The 26,464-nt window shown below is 44.9% G+C and overlaps 1 protein-coding gene across 1 annotated transcript in view; it reads right to left on the bottom strand.

The window, feature by feature from the left end:
- The window catches only part of PPM1H (protein phosphatase, Mg2+/Mn2+ dependent 1H), a 239,020-nt gene that overhangs the window by 76,052 nt on the left and 136,504 nt on the right, over nt 1–26,464 (bottom strand). Inside the window, exon 5 of the mRNA XM_027592252.2 lies at nt 4,033–4,117. Coding sequence (XP_027448053.1) covers nt 4,033–4,117 — 85 coding nt within the window. The remainder of the gene's footprint in view (nt 1–4,032; nt 4,118–26,464) is intronic.

The raw sequence follows: 26,464 nt of genomic DNA, 5'->3' as shown, positions 1-26,464 counted from the left end.
CGAGACACAACCATGACCAGACTGCTTTCCCTCCTATCTGTGCCCTGACTCCATCCAAACATTCCGTTTAGCTTGGTAGACCTCCTTAAATATTTTATTTCAATCATCCTGGAAACATTAAAAAAAAAAAAAGAAGGCACAGCAACAGAAGAGCGAGGCTTACTCATGACTGCAGGACAGCAACTCTCCCTGGCTGAGGGGCAGAAGTTTACAGCCCCCGACCCCTTCATCACACACCTGCCACATTCCATGTGAACAAGTCAAACCCTCAAGCCTGCCTGATTAATCACCCTGCCCAAGAATCTATGGAACAAAGTTCACATTACCAGAGAGCAGCATGAAGGGCCCTTCCGAGGTCAGGATGCAAGACCAAACAAAATTAACATGCCTGCCACATCCATCCTCTTGTAATCTGCTTCCAGTTCTGTAATCCCCAAATGTCCAGACTGTACATACCAAGAACATTCCTCTTCGATGTGGATCAAAACGGTTCACATACAGAGAACTCTGAATCTTCCCCACCTCCAAGAAAACCATTAACCATTTCTACACATCAAACTGCAGACACATGCTCAAGTCAAGTCTCTGGGGACCTAGAAGTTTTAATGATTCTATCAAAACGTTTCTTCACACATCATAAAAAGAAAATTTAATTTGACCTAAGAGTAAAGAGTACACATCGTTAACTTTCCAGTGATGTACTAACTCGTTTAGATCATGTAAAGGATACTACAATCTGCACTGCACTAAAGTGTTTCATAATTAGTTCAAGGGAACTGATCTTCCAAACAAAATGAACTGGTAGGATTAGAGGCACTTAAAATTATAAGATATATATACTGTATTTTATATTACCATGGGATTACTTTTCATTTTGATTTCCAAACCTATAGTTCTGGGTATCTCAAGGGAGGTCTCCTACACATTTTACCTAGGAGAGATTCAGAGACATTGTGTGAGGGACTTGGGATCACATAGCTCATGCCTAGGCTGGGCTGGGCTGAGAGAAGTCATCACACTACTGTTTTCCTCTCATAACTGATATTATTTTTAACACTTTATGCTATAAACCTCCTAATTCTCTCAAATACTTTACCACAAAGGCTTCACCACAAGGTTATTTTATACTATAAATTCCCTCATTCTCTCAAAATTTCACTCAAAAAAAACCCTTCACCACAAAGATTTGCATCATAGATCATGTGACTATTACTGGATTTGTTCAATTCAAAGCATACATTTCTAGACTCCTGACAGAATAGGAAGTTGGACAACCAGGATATTTTATGTTCTGGTCATTTACACTCCTGTTGTCTGGGAAAAATAGTTATAAACCAGAGAAACATACATGATTTAGGAGTAAGGATTAAAAAGAATGGGGACAGCTTTCTTACCTTTTAGAAATTCAACAATTAGGCTCAGTTCTGTGGGTTAAGAGTGTACACACTGATTGTTTAAGAGTGACACAAAAATAGACATTAATCTTAGGAACATAAGGAGTGATTCTTAAATTAAAAATAAGGAAAAAGAATCATTGTGGTTTGCAGGCCAGTAGGATTTGAAGTGGCAAGACTGATTCATCAAACAATAATCAAATGAGTACTCTGTGCACAAAAGAATTCTGCATGTAATGTTCACTTAATCTTTATACCTGTCTTCTAAGGCTTTCTATGTACGTTACTGGTGATGAAGCTGGGGATCAGTGAAGGGCCTTGTTGAAATCACAGTTACATGACAAAGCTGAGATCAGAAGCAATACACATCTCATTGTAACCATCGAGAAATATACCACCAATACTTAGGAATCTGATAAATGTCAGCATTCCCATCCCTCCTTAAAAGTTAATATTTTGAACTCTCTGTACCATTCTTGTAACATGAAAATGTGAAAGTATTTCAAAGCAAAAAAAAGTCAACCTGCTGTTTCCCATTGGCTAGAGCAGGAAAACAGGACACCGTTCTCATGAAAGGGCAAGGAGGTGATGAAGAGAGGGTGTAGTCAAGGCTTGGCAAGGCAAAAGGGCTGTGAGAGGTTTCAGGGGAAGGAGGAGGGGAGAGGACTGTGTGGTAATGATCCAGATGTCAATACAAGTATTGGTTCTTTCTTTCACTGAGTCAACGAATCCCGGTTCAGTATGTCCTCCATGCTGGGTACAACATGAAGTGACTAAGGCAAGAAGCCTGCCCTCCGGGACTCAGTTGGGAAGGAGAAAGAGAGATGGCAACCAGCAATACAATAGCATCGGCTCAGAGCTATGCCACAGACTTCTGTGGGGCACTTCCACCCACCCCTGGGAGAGGGAGGGGATGCTTCCTAGAGGATGTGATGTTTATGCTGGGGTCTCAAAGCATGAAGAGCAGTTTCCCTGGGGAAGGACCACCTAAGCAGAGCATATGTCCAAAGGCATGCAGGTCAGGGAGATCAAGGTGTGCCCTAGAAAAGGAAGGTGGTTCTCTGCCTACAGCCTGAGATGCATGGTGGCATTGGTAGGGGCAGCAGAGAAACGATGCAGGAGAGGTGGATGGGGACCATGATTCTGGGTATGCCGAGGGTGGCCTGCATTCTGTACACTATGAGGAGCCAAAAGGATTTGAGGCAGAGGAGTGACACAGTTCATGATCAGATCACTTGGGTGGCTTTGTGGAAGATGGATTGGAGAGAGCTAGACAGGTGACAAGGAGGTCAGCTGTTATGAACTCCACTCAGAAGGACCTCACAGGCTGAAGGTCCTTGGTGACCCCTAGTCTAGCTTCCCACTGTGTAAGTGACAAACCGAGGTCTGGAAAGGTTAAGTGACTTGCACAAGGTTACCCAGCCCGCAAGTCACAGAGTTGGGACGGGAATGAGGATCTTCTGCGGCTGCTGCAGGATCCCTTCCCCCTGCCTAGACTGCCAAAGAGAATGAGAGCTCTCAAGCTTGGCCTTCCCAGGAGTGGCCACAAGTTTATTCACTGAAAAACACAACAGAAAGGTCAGAGAACAACAGTTGGTAAAAAAGCGAAAAATATGTTTTTACATTGGGCTTGGATTCCCACTATCATTATGTACCAGAGCAACACAGCTTAGATATTGAGTAAAACAAACTAACCAGACAAGGGAATTAAGGGAAAGTGCACAGCCACTTCCTAAATCGGCCAAAGTAATCAGACTTGGACTGTTCACACACGTGAAATTCCAAGACATGAGCTAAATCCTTTTTGAGTAGCCTGGATCAATTTTTTTCTTAAGAGCAGAGGATCACTACTTCAGCCGTGTTGTCTAAAAAGAAAGCCAGTTGGCAAGAAAATACTTCATCCATAGAACTACTATTCATGCTGTCAGTACCCAAAGATGCCCAAAGTAACTTCGCATGATTGCCACTGTCACTGAACTGAGATCCAAAGTCAAATGCCCTAGCCCTGGAATTTGAGGACAGGGAAGTGCCTTCTTTTCAGGAAAACTCAAATACCAAGGTGAAGCAAAAATGCTCAAGATCTGAAAAACTAAATAGCCCTCCTATAGCCTACTCAGAATTTCACTCCAAAGAGGGTGCTCTACACGGAGAACTTATTTTCAGAATAAAAACAGATTTTCTGACACCTGCATCTTTCCCAAAGGGCCCCTGAGACTTCCTATCTGCATGTGAAATGGTGGGGTGTCAGAGGATCTTGGGGCTGCTGTCCTCCTCAGGGCTGAGCCCCCATTTTGAGTTCAAGTGCGTAGCAGGCCAAGGAAGAAAGGTAACTGTGTTATCCAACACCCCATTTCATACTGTACATACCAAACCATTAAAAGCAACAGAGCACATTGTGTCTTCGATTGGTTACAGATGGAAGAAAAACAGCCACAGTAATAAATTCACGGAGGTGGAGTGTGTCGTCACACACGGAGCCAGGATGTGTGATCCAGAAGGTGTGTGTGGGGGAGTTAATACCATATGTCGTTTGACTGCCGTGGGCCTGCTCCCATGTCAATAGCAACACGTTCCTCCAAAACAGCTCCGACACCATCCCTGATGCCACGGCGCTCTGCCAAACCAACATGACTCTTACCAGGTACTGAAGTCGCTGGCGCTCAGTCTCGGGGGTAAATTCTGAAGACATGGGGATGATTTCTCCATTTCTGATGATTATGGCCCTGAAATGGTAAAAAAATCGTATTGTCAGTAGCCAACCCCATAAGTACCTCAATTCTATGACAACTCCACAGCTTGGTTCAGAGCACACATGAGGGGTGTGTGGGTGGCTCAGTCAGCTAAGCATCCGACTCTTGATTCCGGTTCAGGTTGTGATCTCAGGGTTGTGAGATCAAGCCCTGCATCAGGCTCTGAGCAGAGTCTGCTTGAGATTCTCCCTCTCCCCCAACTCGCATGCACTTGCGCTCTCTCTCTCCCTCTCAATAAATAAATAAATAAAATCATAAAAAAAAAAAAGAACACACATGAAATGCCCAAGGGACACCTTTTCCTGCATGGCAACATTCACTGCTACCAACTGTGGATCCCTCACCATATTATAGGTATCTTTACTTTAAGAACATTACAATCTGGTTAGCTTACATTTACTTTTTCTGCTAGCTGGAACCAAACCTTAACAGCCAGCACCAACCATCCTTTGGCACATAATAGATGCTCAATGAATAAATGGATGAATAACTGAACGATGGAAATTGAGGCTTACTCTAGACTAGTGCTCTTCAAAAGAACTTTCTATGATAATGGAAATACGTTAATCTCTGTAATCTAATATGGCAGCCACTAGCCACATGTGGGTAATGAGCATCTAAATTATGGTTAGTGCAGCTGAGAAAGTGAATTTTTTATCTTACTTAATTTTAATTCATTTAAGTTTAAGAAGTCATGAGTGGCTAGTGTTTAATGCAGTAGACAGTACAGCTCCAGATCCCTGTTACTCCAAGTGTCTGTGGGCCAGGAGCACTGACCTTGCCTGGGATCTTATTAGAAATGCAGATTCTCAGGTTCCACCCCAGACTTACTGTATCAGAATCTTCATTGTAATATGATCCCCAGGTGCTTCATAGGCACATTAAAATCTAAGAAGCCTGACTTTGACTCCTGAGTTTCTAGGGTAGTATCTTGGGTCCAGGAAAAGATGTTCTCATCTCATCCTGAAGCTTAGGAAATTCACACACTTCCAAAAATGTATCCAAAACCTACTGCTGCCTCAGGGATTTGCGAGAACAGAGCTCCCCAAAGGAGACATCTAAGGGAGAGGCCACGGTATCGATAACCATGGAGCAATGTTTCCTAGGCCTATTCCAGACGGAGCCTCCTGTTCCTAGATCTTCTTGTTCTGAAGTGGTGCCTAACAGCCACTTTGAGCTATCAATCGGTGAAGTGGCTTGCAAATTGCATTCTATATGAACCCAACAATTCCCAGGTACCAGGGAGCAGGAGGCCTGGAATCCCACACACTTCTCTGTGAAGAGCCACAAGTACAGGAAGTGCCTTCCATGAGCTCAGCTCTGGATGGATGTGTCACTGACTCTAGGGTCAGCTGCATTCTTTGTGCCAAGAGGCCCCAGGCACCCCACTCTCCCCCCCAAGAGGTGGTCTCCAACTCAGAAGCAATCCCTATAAATGGCTGCAGCTGTCCCAACCTCTCCCCCAACCCCTCACCACCTGTGCCCAGTTGTTGCTGTCATAGGGACCAGTGGGAAGGCAGGTAAGGGAGGGTATGACACCAAACATCACACGGGGCTTTAGAGAATTAACGGTTCTAAAAGAAAACCAGTGGAAGCTATGAAAAAAATGGAAAATTTTAGGGGAGCTGACTGGGAAGAAGATGTAATATTCGTATTTTTTTTTTATTATGATGCCAAAAATAGGACAAATTAAAGTTTCTTCTTATAAATCCAGAGTCACTTGTAAAAGGCACCCCCCCCCAACCCAAGAAAGGTAATATCCACCATTCACAAATCAGTGTGTTCATTCAAATGGTCTCCATCCTAATTAATGAGCTAAGGCTAACTCCCTGCATAAGGGAATGGGAGTTTTGATAGAGGATGGAGAGACTTGGAGAGCTTGAAAGGAAGCTCTAGGTTAGAGCCTTATTTCAAAGTAGCATGAAGGGCCCTGAGAACCAGGGGGATAAGATCAAAAGTCATTAGGCAATAAATTCCAAAGGCAACCTTCTCTTTCAAAACTTTGCTTACAGCTAGTTTTCACTCTTTTTCTTCCCCTCTTCTACATGGTCCCTGAATTGCAGCTTCTAGGCTCCAACCAGAAAAGTTGGCTCTCTGGGAAGGAAGTAAAAGATAATGAGTCGAAAGGAAGGTAGAGAGGACAGAAGACAGTGTCAGAGACCACAGAGGAGGGTGTGTGGGGAGAAGCCAACACTGAGCCATCAGGCCGTGGAAGCTCCTCTTGTAGAACCTACATTCGAGGTCAGTGACCTTGTTTGCTCTTATATTCCAAATGCGTCGCCTGTCACACAGTAGGAACCCCGTAACTATTTGTGGAATACGAGAACAAATGAGAGAACTCAGGAGAGGTTTTTTCCCTTGAATTCGAGGCAGGAAGACAGAGGCAGCAGATGCTCACGTGCATGAGTAAAGTAAGGTTGACTTCAGAGCCAAGAGGGGTCTTCACCTAGAAATGTACCTGCTCCCTCTGCTATCCTGTTCTGTTCTCTTCCTGACCAGGGTGTGTCCGTCCATCACTCCCCACACAGGCCTTCCCTATATTAGTTATTCCCTCTCTGCACCTCTGGCTCTGCCCACAGGCCCATAGTTCAAACCTATGCTCAAAGCACTTTCAGTTGGGGTGCCTGGGTGGTTCAGTCGGTCAAGCGTTAAGCGTCTGCCTTTGGCTCAGGTCATGGGCCTGGGGTCCCAGGGTCCTGGGATTAAGCCCCTGCTCAGCGGGGAGTCTGCTTCTCCCTCTACCCCTCACCCCCGACTCGTGCACTCTCTCTCTCATTCTCTCTCTCTCAAATAAAGAAAATTATTTTCAAAAAACCATACTTTCAGTTTACAATCAAACAAAACAACAAAAACTGATACTCTCCTAATCCAAAACCCACCTTTTAGGGCCTGTTTTCTTTTCTCTCCGATTAAGATAATAATCCACATTTAAGGGCTGTACTTCCCTACCTCCCACTGATCCTTTAAACAGAGGTAAACTCATTCTTGCCCCTCTCTCTATCCAACTGCTCTCAGAATCACCCAATGGCCTCTTTGTTGCTTATATCCACTCGATATGACCTCATTCTTAATCTGCTTGGCAGCATTTGACAGTCTCTCCTGATCCTGGCTTCTAGGATACACCTCCTCCTGGATTCCCTATGTCCCTGGAGGCCCCCTTCTCAGACTCCTCTATGTCTCCTCTGGTATTATGGGCTACCATTTTGTCTCTCTACTCCTCTTCTTGGGCAATCTCATTTCCTAACTCCCTAACCCCCAAGATTAGGTTTAACAGCCTCTCCCACATGCTCTCTGAGCCTGGTACTTCTAATACAGAGCACATCACATTTTGTTACCGATGACTTAACAAGCTGGCCTGTGAGCTCCTAAGGCAAGAACCATGGCCGTCTTAACTCAACACTGTAGCCTCGCTACTGTACACAGGGCCAAGCTATGATAAGCAGGACTGGGTACTTAACTTCCAGGGTCCAGTGCAAAATAAAAATGCAGGGCCTCTTGTTTAAAAATTAATGAGAGGGGCGCCTGGGTGACTCAGTCGTTAGGCGTCTGTCTTCGGCTCAGGTCACGATCCCAGGGTCCTGGGATCGAGCCCCACACTGGGCTCCCTGATCCGCAGGAAGCCTGCCTCTCCCTCTCCCACACCCCCTGCTTGTGTTCCCTCTCTCGCTGTGTCTCTCTCTGTCAAATCAATAAAATCTTAAATAAATAAATAAATAAATAAATAAATAAATAAATAAAATAAAAATTAATGAGAATTTTAAAATGGTGACAACAGAGCATTAAACCCAGTGTGGGGCCCTCCCTAGAGTGAGGCCTGTGTGAACCACAGGTCGCACATCCGTGAAGCTGGCCCAGACCGACTCCCTTAACATTCACCAAACAAGGAAATGGCTTCAACAACCGCATGTGCCATGACTCCGAATATCCTTGGCAGCCCTGTATCTCTGCTGTGCTCCAGCCTGGAGCAGACAACCGCCAACAGGTATCTCCACTTGAGTAATCACCATCATCTCATCTCAAACATTCAGCATGTTTCAGACTTAACTGGTAATCCTACCCCATCCCACCCGCAGCTCTGTCCTTCAGCATTCTCCATCTCAGGAAAAGCACTCCTTCCCACCTAGTCGCCTATCCCACACCAGGGAGCACTCTCAGACTGCTCCCGTTCCTCACCTTACCATCCCAACAGGCACCACACCAGGTAGATTTCACCTCCTTTCCTTGACTCCCACCATTAGTGCCTTGGCTCCAGGCCCTATCAGAGTTCGTCCACATGACTCAGGAACTCTCTCTGCTCCCACTTCTGCCCTCCTCTGACCCCGTACATGGTCACCACGGTGATTTTAAAGCATGATTCTCACCAAGTCATATCCCCTCCTGTAAAGCTCCCTCATGGCTCCCCAGCACTTCTAAAATCATTATCTGCATTTTGCCTGTTTAAGCCTCACTCTTGTTATTTCTTACACATCTACCTCACCCTTCCTCTGGACAAGCTATTCCTCTTGAGAGTCCATCAACCCTGGAGAACGCCTTCTCTTGCCCTCCTGCTTTACCTCCAAGGCCCCTTCTCTGTGCTACCATGGTGTTGTACGCCACAGCCCTTACCAATCCTCACCATGACGGCTGCTCCCATGGCTTCTCTAACTACCTGAGCCCATTTTCTGGCCAGAGCCCGAGTCCTTGTCTCTGAATCTCCAGCACACAATGCCTGGCCTGTGACAGACACACAGTGACTGCTGATGGATAAATGACTATGTGGATAAAGAATGAGTGAGCTACACTTGGGTGGATCAACAGATGTATCCAGAGCGGAGGCCTTGAATAAAATTTCTCCTAGTAACAGCATTATTGTCTGTAATTGTCTAACTGTATACAGTCTGGACCTTTAAACATCCATATGCCTTTTCATTGGTTTTACAAAAAGACAATGCACGTAAAAGGATATCATTCTGGCTAGGTCATTACCAAAAAAGTGACTTGAGAGATAAGGGCAAACGAGGCAGAACCCTTGGCCTTAGTGAGCAAGAGAGAGGGAACACAGCCACTATGTTTACTCTGTTTTTGTAAATTTCAAATTCACATACAGTGAGGTATCAGCCTTCAATTCCAATATTCACTGCTGGGCTAACCTTAGCTAATTACTTTCTTAAATAGATCTTTATATCAAATCCATCCATGTACAGAACATTCTTCATTTCTGTTTGAACTACCAAGTTCTTCCTTTATGAGACACCCATGGATTAAAGATGACAGCATGTTTGGCAGTCAGACTTTCCAGTCCCTAAATCATGATGCCTTTTCCTATGTGCTTCCTGGCTTCCTTTTGATCTTTTGCTCTTTCATTCCTCTGATCTTGGGATCAATTGTGTCAGAGTGCTGGTCTCCAATCTGGAGCAGGGCAGTGAGAGGGAATGGGTTTCAAAGGGAATAGTGTGTGTGTGAAGGCTGACAAATCTCGCACTAAACAACCAATAAACTAGAGAAATGCTTTAAAGCTACATTCTGTTATCATAGGATTCTTGGATACTTCATATCTTCTACTTCATTATTTTATGAGCTGTTTTTCCTAAGGAAAACTATTTAAAACAAAACCAAAAAAAGCTGTGGCAGCAGTAAGAATCAAGGAGAATTAGGCATATGCCCTGACCTTTCTTCTGGGCCCTCAGATCTGGACCTATAGATACGACTACAGTCAGATTTTGGATGACATCCCATTTCCTTACTCAGAGATTGGCCAAAGATTAAGTGAAGAGGTTTCTAGGGTTGGGGTAATTTAATCAACAGGCAACCACTTCCTACCTGGTATCTTTTACCATACAGAGGGTGGTTCCTAAGTGTATTCCCCAAAGTTAAGGCTAGCCTTTCATGCACAGAGACTGAAACTGAAATTTACACACTTTCATTTCCTGTCCAGCATAAGAGATAGAGCCCTATTTGTAACATGGTGAAAGGTAAGGTCTAATGTGTTCTTCTTCTTCTTTTTTTTTTTTAAAGATTTTATTATTTATTTGACAGAGAGAGACAGTGAGAGCAGGAACACAAGCAGGGGGAGTGGGAGAGGGAGAAGCAGGCTTCCCGCTGAGCAGGGAGCCCGATGTGGCATTCGATCCCAGGACCCTGGGATCATGACCTGAGCCGAAGGCGGACGCTTAACAACTGAGCCACCCAGGCGCCAAGGTCTAATGTGTTCTTAGCAGTCAACTGCAAGGATGGGAGAAGAGAAGGTAAAGCAAAGACATTAAGAGTTTTTTAAATGTTCTCCCACCACCCCCCCCAACACTAGCCTCATGAGAGGATAAAAGCAATTTATTGCTAATTGATGAGAATTTTGAGTTCAGAGAACAATTTCTTGAAAACCTGGCTATTTCTATCCTCTAATGTCACAATTTGGAGTCAAAAGGACCAACATTTTGTTCCCCAAGTTAGTCAAATCATTAACTGGTCAAGAGAAAAATAAGGGGTCAAATGAGATGCTCATTTCAAATATTCACTCGATTTTACAACTTCTGTTAAGGGGATCACACCAACTCCTGTGAAATCCCACCTCAGAGAAGTATTGACACTCTCCAAGAGGCATCTGACAAACAAGCAAAGGGAAAAAAAAAATGGGTAAAAGATATGATTAGGCAACTGACAGAAGGGAAAATGCAAATGTTCAATAAACACATGAAAATCTCACTAGTCCAGGAAAATGCAAATTAAAGTAAAAATAACATATAACTTTTGCTCATCAGATTGGCAAACGTTTGTTGAAAAAATTAACAAACGGGCAGTAGTTCTTATAGGGTGAGAGGAAAAAGCCATTCTCATAATTAATGGGAATGTAAACAGTTATACCTTTTAAATCTATTATAATGACAGGTCAGTCATCCTACTTTAGGGACTATATCCTAGAAAAATAGAAGACTCAGTACATAGGATATACAGATAAGAATTCATCCTTGACATTATTTGTCACGGCAAAGACTGAAACAATGTCTATCAAAAGGGGAAATACTGAATGGGTTGGTGTGTAATCCGTAAGATATTACTATACAGGCATTAAGAACAAAAAAAGAATTAAGTATGTCTGGTGACCTGGAGGTATCCATGATATACTGTTAAGTGAGAAAAGCAAGTTTCATAGTATGTGGCATAATCCCATTTCTGTAAAAACAGAAACTATCCACAGATACCCCATATATGAGGATTCTGATCCCGGCCAAAACCTGGTGTGCTCCTTCGGGAGCCACCCCCCCAGCCCCCGGCAGTTACAAAGGCGGCACCAGGCAGGCCCCTCCAAGGAAGCCGCCCTCCCCACCAGACTGGGTGCCCAGCCCATGCACTGCAGTGTCGGCAGGGAGCCCCCAGCAGGGAGCGGCAAATAAGGGCTCTGCGCACCCCCCTTCTCCAGCAGCCTCATTTATGCGCAAATCTGCCTTCCCAGCCCCAGCAGTTCCGCAGCTCTGTGGGAATCCTGGCTCCAGCACTTTTCTCCATTCTCACTCATACTTTTCCACTTAGATTCCTTCCCCTTCTTCCCCCTCCCCCCACCATACCACCCCCTGATTTAAAAGGCTGAGGCCTTTTGTCCAGAGCTCCTCAGCAGTGAGAAGATACCCTGTGGTCTGCTTCCCATGCCAACTGACCCTCGCCTGCCCAGGTGCCCTTCAGGGGGGAAAATGGAACACAGGGGAGCTGGGACTTTTCTTTTCCTTTGCCTCTTGCCTGCAGGATCACAGGAAGTAAATAAAGCTTGACTGCTACCTTCAGTTTGGCTCATTGCCTTCACTGGACCACCATGACACCTGGCTTTTTTTTTTTATCCTTGACAGGATAAATATGTTTGATTGAGCAGGGAGAAAGGTATGGAAGTGGGAGTTAATTTTTCTTCCCATAACTTTTTGTTATTTGACTGCTACCAGGAATGTATGTTCCTTTTGATTGCCCAGATTTGGCCAGATATTCCTAGAAGACCTAAAGTCCTACAAAGTGCAGGTTCATCTTTGTTCCTCTACCAATCTTTGTAAATCCTGTATGCCCCAAGCACTAGTCCACAGAACTTTACCCAGTGGCCCAATCACACGTCAGAGGTCATCAGTCAGAGGTCAGATGCGATAGCAGAGGGATCCCCCCGCAGCTGTGTCATAAGCCACTAACTGAGAAACCAGTGGCTGGATTTTGTTATAAAAATACAAACTGGTTAAGCCCCAAAATGTCTTTGTTGTAAGACATTTTACAATGTCATTTAAAAATGACACTGTTTTAAGAAGAAGATGACATTTGGAGAATCACAGGGCAAATGTAGGGAAACTTTTGTCAGCGCTCCCTTTCTATAACCCTCAGGAAGCCTAGAAGCACTGGCTCCACCAGGCACATGCCTAGGCAGATGACCTCTCAGCCCTTCCGCCTCCTCAAGGTAAATCCTTTGGCCTCAAAACCAAACAAAATCCCCAAATTCACAGTTACGTAACTTTGCAAATAGATGCCATACAGACATGGTATGAGGACAACTAGTAAGTATGTAATTGTCCACCTCAAGAGAAGGCTTTCTCCAAGTGGCACAAAGAGTGGGAAAAATGGATATACACATATAGATTTATATTTATAAATATAGACTTTATATATACATACCCACATGTAAGTACACATACATGTACACACACACACACACCCCTCCAAGTTTAACACTGGTACACTCTGCAGAGCAGAAATGGAAAAGAAATACAAAATTGCCAAGCTGCTGCGCTTAAAAAGCAGGTAATGGTGTCCAGCAGTCCAGCTTCCATGGAATGAGAGATATGAAAAGTCTTCTAAGCAAAACAAAAGTGAGGGATCAAGCTCACTCCTGAAGTCAGAACTGAAACTAAGGTGCTTCATCTTGCCATCCCTTGATTTCTTCTTCTGTCTGAGGCATGGGAACAGCCGGCCAGCAAAGAAAGTGCTTTGAGGCTCACGTTTGAAAGAGTCCCACACAGAACTTCATTCCAATCTCTCATTGTTTAGAGGTCAGCCAGCCCGGCAGCCTGGAACCCACCCATGCGTGTCATTATGTGTGAACGTATGACGCACGAATACACAGGAGGAAGGTTTTGCACTATCAACCCTCTCTGGGTTGTGGTCAGTTCTGACAGTTTACCCAGGAGGTGATACTGTGAAAGAAACACTGCAGGGCAATGGCTAATTGCTGAACCCTCCCCCAGCTCCAAAAGTCCATGACATAGGAGGGATGCATGTATGTGCGCATTATCCATGGTGTCGAGGCCACACGGTATGGCAGAAATGGAACTGCCCTGGGAATCAGAATCTGTAGGTGCCAGCCCCACCTCATGCCCGTCTTTGGCCCTGGGCTTTGGTGCTCTTGCCTAGAAAAAGGAGAGATGCGACCAGATCGTTTCCCAGGCATCTTTCAAGTCTGAATTTAAACGATTCTGAAAATAAGCCTCAGGTATGTCGGGTAGAGAAATAGGGACAAACTGGTACAGTGACTGCTTTTCTTCTCAGGAGGTGGCAACTGCCACAATTTAGATTCTAACAAATATAAACCAATACCGAAGTGCGAGGATGGGAGAAGTCACCCTTAGTGCATCTCTTAAATCATAAGGGACAAGGAGCCCATTATCGAGCAAGCCCCCCAATGTAATTTCACTGTTGTCACCAGTCCCCTTGGAACGCAGAGCTGCAAACAAAAGGCATCTTCCACACTGTTAAGAGTATTCATGGGATGCCCTGATTCCATTACACACTTTTTCAGCTGAAAGTGATTGGAAACGCAACATTAAACTGCACATTTCCAGAATGGAGGAGAAAATCTGATACAAGGTGACAAAGAGAAACCATTCGGAAAACCCTTTTTGACAATGTATATCAATTCCAAAGTACAGGGAGGAGGCATCCATTTTGTCAAAAAGCATCAGACCTTGAGAGTCCTGTTGGGATGCAGCAGAAGCGTCTGTCTCCTTCAAAGATATTAGAAATGTGTCGACGGAAAAGAAAGCAGGGCAGCTGATGGAACGAGCGGGGTTACCACCGTCAGAGGACAGCCAGGCTGTCCAGGCTAATTAGAGGTACTAGAAAATAGCTGAAGGGAAAAAAATAATCCCACAAGCCTGGAATTAGTTTGGGTGGTTTCTAGTCATTCCATTTTCAGAATGGATACTGAAGAAAAAGTTTGCAAATACGACAATTCACTTAACAGAGCCTCAAGCACACAGTTAAGTTTCCCAGCAAAAATATTCACACACACACACACACACACACACACACACACACACACACACACACAAATCCGGAGGGAAAAAATACCAATCTTTAAGTAGCAGCACAAATAAGTGACCATTTGTACAGCCATAACTGAATCGGATGTTCCTTGTTTTTCTCACAACCAGCCTAGTCTGTATTCATACCACTCAGAATAATTTCTCAATGTCATAATTCTGCCACTTTCTACAAACATCTTGCTTTACCAGCAACATTCATGAAACCCAATGCACCGGCACAACATTTCCCAAAGTAATAAAAGCCTCACAGTCATTAAAGAAAATTTTTGAGGTGATTCTTTCTTAAAAAAAAAAAATGACAAGGGGTCCATCTACAAATGAACAGTGGGGTTATTTGTTCTACTTAAAAAAAAAACTATAATCCACATTTCATAAAGTTCATCCAATTAAAGTGTGCTATTCAGTGGTTTTTAGTAAATTCACAAGGTTGTTCAACCATCACAACTATATAATTCCAGAACATTTTCGTCATATCAGAAAGAACCCCTCACCCTACCAGTATCCATTAGCAGTCATTCCCCCTGCCCCCATCTCCCCTCAGCCCCTGGCAACCACTGATCTACTCAGCTTCTATGGATTTGCCTATTCTGTCTGGATAGATCATATAAATGAGATCATATAATATATGGCCTTTTGTGCCCAATTTCTTTCACTTAACATAATGTTTACAAGGCTCATCCTTGTTGTAGCATGCATCAGTACTTTATTCCTTTTTATGGCTAAATGAATACTCCACTGTAGAGACAGACCACATTTTGTTTATCCATGTTCATCAGGTGATGGACATTTGGGTGGTTTCCACTCTGGCTATGGTGTTTAGCACTGCTACGAACGTTCATTTACAAGTTTTTGTGTGATTATGCTTTTAATTCTCTTGGCTATACGCCTAGGAGTGGAATTGCTGAGTCACATGGTAACTCTGTTTAAATTTTTTGAGGAAGTGCCAATTGGTTTTCCAAAGTGGCTGCACCATTTTCCATTGCCACTGGTGGGTTTTAAAATTTTCTCTTCAAGTACCACAGAGTTTAAACTAAATTTCTGAAAATCCCACGGTCATTTCTCATTTTACAGTTTTAAAAGCGCTTCGCTGGAAAGTTTTGCCTGTATGCTTAGATTTCAGTGCACACATTGAACACTTGAAGGTTCATTTTCCATTTGCATCAGAGGGTATAGATCTGGTTCTTCTCAAGTGCAGGGTCAATACCTATAATCCACAGCAACTCACAGCCCCCCAGCACAGATGCATACACACTTCTCAAGCCCCAAAATGAGCACATTTTTCTCTCCATAGCAAGTAGCTAGACTGGGTGAGGCCACCGAAGGCATTTATTTTTTTCCTCTACTGTAGTCATTTTGGGAGTAGAATGGATCCCCCTTCCTTTTTAAAAAATAAATGATGACTACAATAGCTCAGTGTTTGTGTGCCAAGGCAGGTAGGACATGCAGAGTCTAGGAAGCAAATTCTTCTTTACTAATGCTCTGCATTAGTCACACGCAGGTTAGAGTTGTGTCCAATTCTGACCTCTTCACTTTAAAAAGGCAATGCAATGGAGTAAATGAACAGAATCCCAAGAAGAGAAATAAAAACAACTCAAGGGGGGTGGAAAGTAGATGCTTTGAAGGAAATTAAAGCAACTGTGGTATTTCAGCCTGAAGGAAAGAATGAGGAATGATTTGATCACGCAATTTGAAATGGTTTTATTCAAAGAATGGTGGGTGACCAGTTCTTCACGCTCAGAACAAAACAAACAAGAGGAAATTCTATTTAAATCAAATCAGTAGGATTCTATGGTTGGAAAAAGGAAAAGAGTTTTCAGATCTTTACATTATGCATTGGTCAAAGCCCATAAGTTTCCACCCCTGGAATTCAAAAGGACATTGGGGGGAGCTTTGCCTATATTCGCCTGCCAAGAGTCTTGAGGCATCCTTCACTGTTTTTCTTTATGGTGCTATAAATCAAGAACTACATCTGCTCTGTAAGGGCAAAGTCAGATCCATGAACAATTCATTCTAGAATGTGTAATGTATTGAGAAGGTCTTGCAACTTACACTGTGTAAGTAAACAGGGCATCCTTGTTGCCATAGCCCCTGTTCAAAATTAAGCTGCATGACTTCACCTTGCAGGGCAGGTAGGCTTGCTTGCAGCCCGTGGTTAGGACAGAGGCTAGATGCCTTCCCTGTAAAGCCTCTTTGGTTCTACCTGCTCATAGTTGCCCCATGCCAGTTCCTTATACACCAAAGGCTTGGGAAGCCCAGCTCTCATTCACTGAACATAACCATCAGTTAGGTTTGGGGAGCCAGTAGAAGTGGAGTGGAAAGTAACCAGGGCTTAGAGTTCAAAGTCTAGTTCGAGCTATGAACTAGCTACACTGGGAAAATGAGCCACTCTGTGACTCGTTCTCCCCATTTGAAAAATGGGGCAATACCACTTTCTTCAGATTAGATGAATTTATGTGCAAGAGACTTTATGTATATTTTCGGTTTTTTAGGTTTTTTTTGTTTGGTAAGTATAATTTATTAATGATGCTGATTGAATCATTAAAGGAAATTTGCATATCCCAAATCAAACTGAAACAGTTACTTGGAACTATGTTATTTTGTACAATAACTGTCCATAGTTGTGACCCTAAGGAACTGTATAAATGAAAAAATGAATTGTACTTAGGTGGCCTCCCATAGGCTTTAATGATAAAATGGTGTGCTGATTTCCTATTGTCATTTCCAGACGTGTGTTCAGATCCCTCCAGAATTCCATAGAAAACAAGGCAGATTGATAGGGTAGTACTGGAACATTCCTGCTTCTCTTAATCACTAGCTTTAAAACCCCACCCTGTTCATTAATATTAATGCCATAATCTCAACATTTTTCTAAGCATATCTGTAATTTAAGATTTTATCTTGACAAAGATATATAAAAGGTTCTCATGTCAAATTCCCTTTACTTACAAGAATCGTGCTTAACCCACAATTTACCTGAGGCTATTGCAATTGTTCAAATGAAAAATGAGAGCCTGGACTATGTCTATGGGAATAGATAGAAATCTCAGAGATAAAATACATTAAAATTTTTTTATTCTATCTGTATTTATCATATGCACATAATTTTTAAATATATTCTCCCGGGTAAAGGAAACGAAATGTCCGGGAATCCACTAAGGTTCCCAACTTTGTCCCTGGGGGGCGATGATATCATTAATGACAGGGAGACGGGAAAGAAGCCAATCTGGTGAAGAGGATACTGCATTTTGACTTTGCATGTTGAATTCGGGGCATGTGCCTGATGCCCCGGTGGAGGGACGTGGGTGTGCTGCTCAAGAAAGAGGTCAGCATTAGAAAAACAGACTTGGGAATAGTTACATTTACATGGTAGTCAAAACTATGGAATTGAAACAAGTGCTCCAGGGAACATAGACAGAAAAGGTGGATGTAAATATTAAGTGGGACTATAGAAAGATAGGTCCATTCCCTCATTTACCTGGTGAACTCTTCACAGAGTAAGTCAATGAACTGAAGGTGGCCTCCATGGAAAGCTCTTATGAGAGACAGTAAGAAGCCACCAAAAAAATTCATGCTCAGGAGTCTGAGAAACACCGTTCTTTCTCACACAACTTTTCTGAGCTTTTATGTAATAATATGGATTGTTGTTCTCCAAGAGTAGGTAACTGTGCAATAATTCTCAAATGGGACTAGGGAAGGAATAGCTCTTAACATCTCACTTTTCTATCAAGTGTGGGTTAGATTCAGGGATAGATGCACCTGACTGAGCTTAGGGACACAATAGGTTTCACTCTTGGTAGCCTCATGCCCTACTCCCAGAAACCTTGTCAGGTAAAATTCGGGGCTGCTCTCTCTTGGGAAAAAGCCACACCATGCAACTCTCTCTGACTCCATTTTCTTTTCCGAAATGCTCTCATTGACAACGCTGCAGCAGTAAAGGGGGTGGACACTGCAGTGGAAGCTGCCTCAAAGAAAGCTAAGCTCTCTCTCCCTCCCCACTCTTTGCCTGTCTCCATTCTGGCTCTTCTCTAAATAGTTTGCCAAGTAAGAGAACTCGGGGTGTGTTCCTGCTACTCTGACTTCAACCAGTTCTGATTGCACACTTGAGGGTTTTCTTGTTCTGGCTCTCATTTTTAATTCTGTGTTTGCTGCCTCTCCAGAATGACTTTCCCTCATCACCAGAATTAGGGGGAAAGAAGCACATAGGCCGTTCTGGTCCTAAGCCCTGCACCTGACTCCAGCTTAAACAAAAGAAAGAAGATTCTGACATGTGCTAGCATGGCTCATGAAGGCTCATTGTTACTTTTATGTAAAACTTTTATATATTCCCCTGTCTGATCCTCTGTCCATAGATTTCTTTATTTACCTTTTTGGGATTGGTAGTCAGGGTCCACAATAGGACTTGAGAAATAAGAGTTTCTAGGTCTTGGTCGCACAGCTTCTTATTCCCCCGTGGATGTTCCAAAAATCAGACTGAGTTTTAACTCACCTCTGCAGAATGTGGTTGCCCCTCTACAGCCTTCCCTAATGGCTCTCATTGCGCAGATAGGAAATCTCTCAGACATTTACAGGTGAAGAAACCTATTTTGGACTTTATGTTCTTGCCATTTTGCAAATACTCAGACCAACAGTATGGAGTTAAGATCTCATTACTTCTGATGGGAAGGCCAAGGGTGGACAGTACCCAATCTATCAAAAGTGTTCACAAAGGGGAAGCCCAGAATAGACTTATGCTTATGGAACATGGTGAAGACAACAGAACTGGACTGCCTTAGTTATATGTGAAAAATGGAGGCAACTGAGGAAGAGACTAACTGGCTGCTTGAGAGCAAAGGTGTGATGCTGACAGACGACAAAGCGAAAGAAGTACTATTTTATTGCTATTTTACCTGTCAGATTGAGAAAGGGAAAACAGCCTTGAGAAAAACAAAAAACAAACAAACAAAAAATAAAGCCCAAGATAGATGAAACCATTTCAGAAGAGAACTCTGCCACAATAAATGGGGTCAAGTCCTCTGGCTTTAACAGATTACATCTTGGGGCCCTACATTCCTCAAAACTGAGGCTGTCATAGTTCTGTCAGGGATCTGGGAGTAAATACAGTGAAGAAATGTGCCCAAAAGATTGGAGATGGGCAAATCAGGTCCAATTTTCAAGGAGACGATGGATTCGGTCAACAGAGGACGGTGAATTGGTTTCAATCTGGAGTAAGATTCTAAAGCAGGCCCATAAAGAAACGGCTCGTGAGGGCTAATAAAGGAAAGCCCAGATCACTGGTGGTCTGTTTGGATCCTCTAAGAGAGTAAAACATGTCATTCCCAACCCTCCCCCATCCCTTTTTTGGTCCAAGTAAAAGAAACACTGCAAGCAGAATATCTGTTTGGACTTCAGAAACCAACACAATCTTTCATGATCTTTTAGTGGTCAACGAAGAATAGAAACTAGTGTAAGTAAAAATAAGCAAATTAAAAATGATTGAAATGTCCACAAAATTTAAAGAGTTTCAGTCCGTTAGACAGTTCCTGTGGTACAGCTCTGTGGTCGGGAAGGTCAGAGTGGGCTTAAGGAGGCTCTCTTTATAGGGGAGTAGCCAGCAGCTGTACAGTGCATGGGTCAGCTCCGTTCTGAGTGGTGCCATGTGTGAACAGGGAAATACCACATGAACCGGGCCAGGGCCAGAGACCTGGATGATGAGGGGCTCAAACCAGCTCTCTGGAGAATATGTGCAGGAGACCAGGGATATTTATTCCGAATAAGACTTGTGGAGGATTACAATAGGTGCCTTTTAATGCCTGAAGGAGCAACAAGTAGAAGACTAAGGGATCATACCTGGGTGGTAGGAGTATGCCTTTCTTTTCTTAATCTTATTTATTTTTATTTTTAAAAACTACACAAGTAACATACACTGCTTATGTAATGGTGGAAGGTTTTGTTTTGGTTTTTGTTTTTACAAATGTTTCCCGAGGTAAACATGCATGGACATACACACAATAAATGCCTGAAGGAGAAGGCTGAAGTCCAGGCCAGGGAGTGCAGAGATACTACTGAGCTGGCCACACTGAAGAGTATTTCCTGAGAAATAGAAGGAAAAAGTAGGGGGGAGCTGAGAGGAGGGTGGACAACTGAATTTCAGAGAAGCTGACTGACAGAGCTAGGGAAGAGATGATGGCACATGAAAAGCTAAAAACCTGTGGAACAGTCTCTTCCAGGAACAGCGGCAAGGAGAGGGAGAGACAAACCAGGACTTCTAACCAAGAGCCAGTTGGATCTGGTTAAGCTAACTGGTGAGGTGGCTGGGATATCAGTAAAGATTTAACCAAAATGAAAGAGTTATCTCTAAGGGATCAAAGAAGAAAAATCTCCTCTTCCAGGGTTTACAAGGAACACTGGATGCTGTGACTGGTCCAGCTGGAAAATGAGGTCAGGGAGAGGGTGGGCAATCAGAAAAGCAACCCCGGTAGGGAGGCCTAGGAGAGAGACTGAAGGCCAAATGGGGGCCGATGGGCACTGTTTGGTTCTCTTAAGTACATTGGCAACCGAGTCATTCCAACCATGTGAGGTGCCTCAGCCACAGGGCCTATCATCCCTGCTTTCCCCCACACTCTGATAAGGTTCAGTTATCAGTCTGAATTCTCGGAGTATGAATGGGAGGGTAAAGGAAAAGAGAAAGAACATCATCAACAAAATAAGGAGCATGATTTTCAATAGATAAACCACTTCCCGTTTTCCTTGGGATTAGTAGTGTCAAAAGCAGAAACTTAGGCACTAGCTTCCATGAAAGAATGGAAATGCCCTTCCCATTTTTGAAAGAATGTACAAGAAAGGGGGCACCTGGGTGGCTCAGTCAGTTAAGCGTCTGCTTTTGGCTCAGGTCACGATCCCGGGGCCCTGGGATCGAGCCACACATCGGGCTCCCTGCTCAGAGGAGAGCCTGCTTCTCCCTCTCCTTCTGCTGCACCCCCTGCTTGTGCTCTCTCTGGGTCAAATAAATAAAATCTTAAAAAAAAAATGTACAGGAAATATTTATACTATGGGCTAACACATGTGAAAAAATAAAAATCTTCAGGTTATAAACTAGTTACTTAAAGTTTAACTTTCCCCCTCAAACTGTAAGAGAAAAATATACCAGTTCACTCTCCTATATCTCACAGGAACGAAGAAGGAAAAAAACAAAACAAAACAAAGGAAGAGGTAAATTCACTGGAAGAAAAACACACTGGAGTAAATCCACCAGAAATATGTCATCACAGATACACTGTTTTCAAATGTTCTTCTAGGGGCAAGGTTCAAGCTGTAAACCTGATCTTATAATAACCCTGTTGGAGAGGCATTTCCTACTACAACAACACTCTACAAAAACACTCAGGACACAATCCATCAAATCCCATGTTTCCGTGTCCCAATTTCTGTGGACCTATTCAGATTTACATTTCGAACATTTGGCATCGGTCAGCAAGTTCCACACGCCACAGAGCAAGAGGCTCTTAGAGCACAATCATCCCCGTCCCATTCACAACTACCTCTCAAAGGAGAAACCCCTATAGAAGCTTTCCACAAACAAACCTTTATAGCCTTAGCCTGGTGCAATTTAAGAGTGAGGTTCAGAAGCAATTAGAGAGAGCATTAATAGAGCCATTTTTCATAATTCAAAACATGAGTTTGCTGTTCAAAAGGCTAACTGTAGTGCTTGAAGCTAAGTGCTTAAAACTGCCCTGGAATCCTAAAGTAATATATCCTAATTACAATCACATTCCTTCAATCACAGATGAAAAAGTTCACACTTTCTCATGTTTGGCTGGGATCACTTAGAGTCATTTGTTGTAGCTGTGAGATCCCTTTCATGAGAATCAACATCTTCATTTGGTTTCCACATGAATAACTGCTGGAAGCTACAAAGTCTTTGAAGAGCATCTATTTTTGCCTTGAGGTCTGGTGGCGTCAGAGGTCACAGGAACCTCACAGATGAAAACTATCCGAGTGTGATTTCATCTGTGCTTACAGTCTTCTCACCAAGGGGAGGTCCCTGCATGTGTGGGGTTTCTCTATCTATATGGCTTATGTGTTTATTTGTAGTTAAAATGGTTTTCACCAGTTTCCGAGGAGTAAGGAATTTAAAGATGATCTACGATGCACGTTCATCAGAGAAAGAATGTGGGAGAACTCCCCGGAACAGTTAACCCAAAAAACAGGTCCTTGGCCGCATTCAATGTTTCTTCTACTTCAGCAGTGGGACATAAGCTTTGCCAAAGCTCCAAACTTCTTCTCTTTCTGCGTACACAACTGCGATCTTTGTTCCCTTGCTGGCTACACTTTATTGATACCTTTAAGTGGTGGAGAAAAGAAAAAAGGTATCTGACGCAAGAGAGCTTTAACTATCTGGCAGCTAAGTAGGTTTCTCTTTCCTGAGAAAGGTTGTGTGGCCAGGCCACTTCCCAGAGTGACTCAAAAAATTACTTGTCTTATAAAAAGGTGATAAAATGGCCAAATGACCTGAAGTAGTTCCGAGGGGTAAGCACTGAGTCTCAGATTGAAGATTATGCTCTGAGCACACACCAGTCGGATGCTGCTACACAAAAGCCTTAATGCATGGTATACCGCGGCAACAGATACGTGAGCACCCGCCAGGAGCTGAGCGCTAAATCCACGGCGAGGAAGCGCTCCCGCGTGGCCCCACACTTCAGACCACCTGCTTCAAGAGCGGTGGACTGCTCTTCAGCTGTGAGTCGAATCGTTCACTACTTGACAAAGCAGGTGAAAGTACGACATAAATTGCTACAACCTCTTGCGAGTCCCCAGTTCACTGCTTCCTCGGCTGCTCTCTCAGGGGATAATTAGAACACTTGTCAAATACAGAAAGTTGAAATCACTAATGTGATGCTAAAACGTATCGCAGATCATTAAACATTTACTAGAGGTGCATAATGCAGAGATGCGGGAAATGACAAATCTTCACAGAAATTTTTGAGCTCAGAAATCCTATCAGCTTGGTCGTTTCATTTTAGGGATGAAGAGACCAAGACCTGGGGGAGGTTAGGGGTTTGGCAAGACTGAAACCCATCTTATCTTTCACCTCAGGGTTCCTCCTCCCACATGCTATGCTTCCCCCTCCTCGTGGAGGACCATTACTTCCCACCTGAACTCCTGGTTGTTTTTGAACATTTAAGGGACACTCACCGGTGCATTCTGCTACCCTCTTAGAAAGGCCAGGGTTCTTCCCAGTTCATCCAGCAACTATTTTTTTTTTTTTTTTTTTTTTTGCCGCCTGCACTGGGTTTCTGCCCCATGCCAGTGATGACCACCCTCTCTCTTCTCTCCTTTGTCACATCCAGTAATATTAAAGATGTTGAACTCTGGTGAATTTCCCTCCAGACCATTACCAGGGACAAAAATAGTGAAATGAGAACAAACTGGAGTGACCCAGAAGAAAAGAGAGAGTATGCACCCAGAGAGATCACTTACTCTGGAGCCAGGATGTGGAGAGGTACCGTCTGGGGAGAGCCGAGTCCCCCGGCTTATGTCCTACATTGCCGAGAGGGGAAACCATGCACTGAAAATCTAGGCATGCCCTCAATTAGTAAGAGGAACCATGGTTGCAAATGCTCGACAGGGCTGAACCACCAACCTGAAGCAAAGCTGTCTCAACTTTGGGTAATAGCTGTACTGAGCAAAACCTGAACACAGAGAGGGCTCAGCCTCTGAAGAAGCTGGACTTTTTCAGCCATAAACAATTGACTGAAATTAGACCCGCGTGACCTTGAGCATAATGGGAGCCCCAGTAACACCATACTTTTGCTGATCAAATTAGAACTCCTAAGACCTTGCTTCCTCCCCCTTGTTTCTTTCCCTGAGTGCTTCTCCTGTGCCGGGCACAGACAGCAGGGAACCTGAGAGAACCGTCTGCTGCACACTGCATACAGCCTTGGGAGGGGCTGAGGTCTGTGCAGGAAGGTGGTGGGGCGCGCCAGAGGGGGAGGCGAGGAGGGGACAATGAGGCCAGGACTGGCTGTGGGGAGCCACGCGGAAACCCGGGGGGGGCAGTGTGTGGGGCAGTGTGTGTGGGGGGCAGTGTGTGTGGGGGGCAGTGTGTGTGGGGGCAGTGTGTGTGGGGGCACTGTGTGGGGGCACTGTGTGTGGGGGCAGTGTGTGTGGGGGCAGTGTGTGGGGGGCACTGTGGGTGGGGGGGCAGTGTGTGTGGGGGCAGTGGGGGGGGCGGTGTGTGTGGGGGCAGTGGGGGGGGCAGTGTGTGTGGGGGCACTGTGTGGGGGCGGTGTGTGTGGGGGCAGTGTGTGTGGGGGCAGTGTGTGTGGGGGCACTGTGGGTGGGGGGCAGTGTGTGTGTGGGGGCAGTGGGGAGGCAGTGTGGGGGGGCAGTGTGTGTGGGGGCAGTGGGGGGGCGGTGTGTGGGGGGGCAGTGTGTGGGGGCAGTGTGTGGGGGGGCAGTGTGTGGGGGGCACTGTGGGTGGGAGGCAGTGTGTGTGTGGGGGCAGAGTGTGGTGGGGCAGTGTGTGGGGGGGCAGTGTGTGGGGGGGCAGTGTGTGTGTGGGGGCAGTGTGGGGGGGGCAGTGTGGTGGGGGCAGTGTGGGGGGCAGTGTGGGGGCAGTGTGGGGGGGGCAGTGTGGGGGGGGGCAGTGTGTGGGGGGGGCAGTGCAGGCAGAACTAACTGTGTGCGCTGAGCCTCCAGGGTGGGGGTGGGCACGGCATGCGTGAGGAGCAGGACCAAGGGGCATGAGGAAGCCCAGATGGGGTTGGGGGTGCTGGAGAAATGGGCAGGGCCAGGCAGAAGTCCTGGCGGGGCGTCAGATGAGTTCAGATAAGATCAGAGATGGGCCCTGAAGGGCTTGGAGCGGAGGATGGATCTTCTACAAAGCAGACCATGCTTGTTGTGTGTGGAAAGTGACTGGTACAGGGCAGAGCTGAAAGAGGAAAACAGCAGCCTATCGCAGGAGTTCAAGTGAGAGATGTGCAGGTCCTGACTGAGGGTTGGGCAATGAAGAGCATGAGGAGGGATGTATTCGCAATGGAATCTGGAATCAGGCTGGATGGGAAGCCAGGGCAGTGGGGCTGAGGCCATGTTTATGCGGTGCCTCCAAGTGCCAGGGGCGGTTTCCCCAGAAGTAACCATCTCCTTCGTATTCCCGGTCCCCATGCACCCATCGTGGAGTGTCGTCCCAGACCCCAGAGGATAGGCCCCTTTAAAGAATATTATCAAGCCCACCATAGTTTCAATGCTGTCGTGGTCTTTTCAAACAATGTTATTTATAAGCAATTTTTTGGAGAGCCTAAGCAGACTTGAGCCTGCTTCTGGAAGAGCTTTGAGGGGATACAGAGCTAAGATTTGATTCCTGCTGCAAATGAGCTCTGGCTTGTTAGGAGAGGGAGAGAGAAACAATTATGCTGCAGTATGAAAAGTGAAGCAAGAGCCCAGAGAAGGGGGTCTCTGGGGTCTCTGGTACACAGAAGGGCACCAGGGAACAGGTCTTTGCCTGGGAAAGGACAGGGAATACAGGAAAGACATCAAGGAAGGAGTGATCCCGAAATCGAGTCTTCTAGAAGACATGCCAGGGGGTTGCTGGACAGGCAAGGAAGGAGGACAGTTTATATCTGGGGGGGTGGGGTGGGGTGTAAGGATACAGTGTGGTATTGCCAGGGCTTGTGGTACAAAGACAGGAGACAAAGGTAAGGGCAGGCTGACAAAGGCGGCTAGAGTTTGGCCCTGATCCTGCAGGAGAGAAGTCAATGAAGGGCTTTCACCAGGGAAGTTGTGCGGCCACCAGTTTCAGCAGTCTAGAAGAATGACTGGATGGGTACCAGCGAGGCGGCCACCCCCTCCAGAGCCCTCATGAGGCTCCTGTTCAGCCTCTACCACGCCTGCTGCTGGCTACTGACAGGAGTTGCTGATACATCGGGAGGGAAAAGAGAAAGAGTACCATATACCCTAGGGTTCTAGTTTAAGTAATAGGGTGCTTTAGGGGCACCTCAAAACAAAATCGGGAACACAGGGAAAAGCATTGTTTGGGAAGATTCCTTTAATTTTGGACATTTGAAGTATGAACATGTTTGCAAGA

This window comes from Zalophus californianus, chromosome 9, assembly GCF_009762305.2.
Source record: "Zalophus californianus isolate mZalCal1 chromosome 9, mZalCal1.pri.v2, whole genome shotgun sequence".
In the NCBI taxonomy this organism is placed as follows: domain Eukaryota; kingdom Metazoa; phylum Chordata; class Mammalia; order Carnivora; family Otariidae; genus Zalophus; species Zalophus californianus.
Note: the sequence above shows the minus strand (reverse complement) of the source record. Positions and strands in the feature narration are given on the sequence as shown.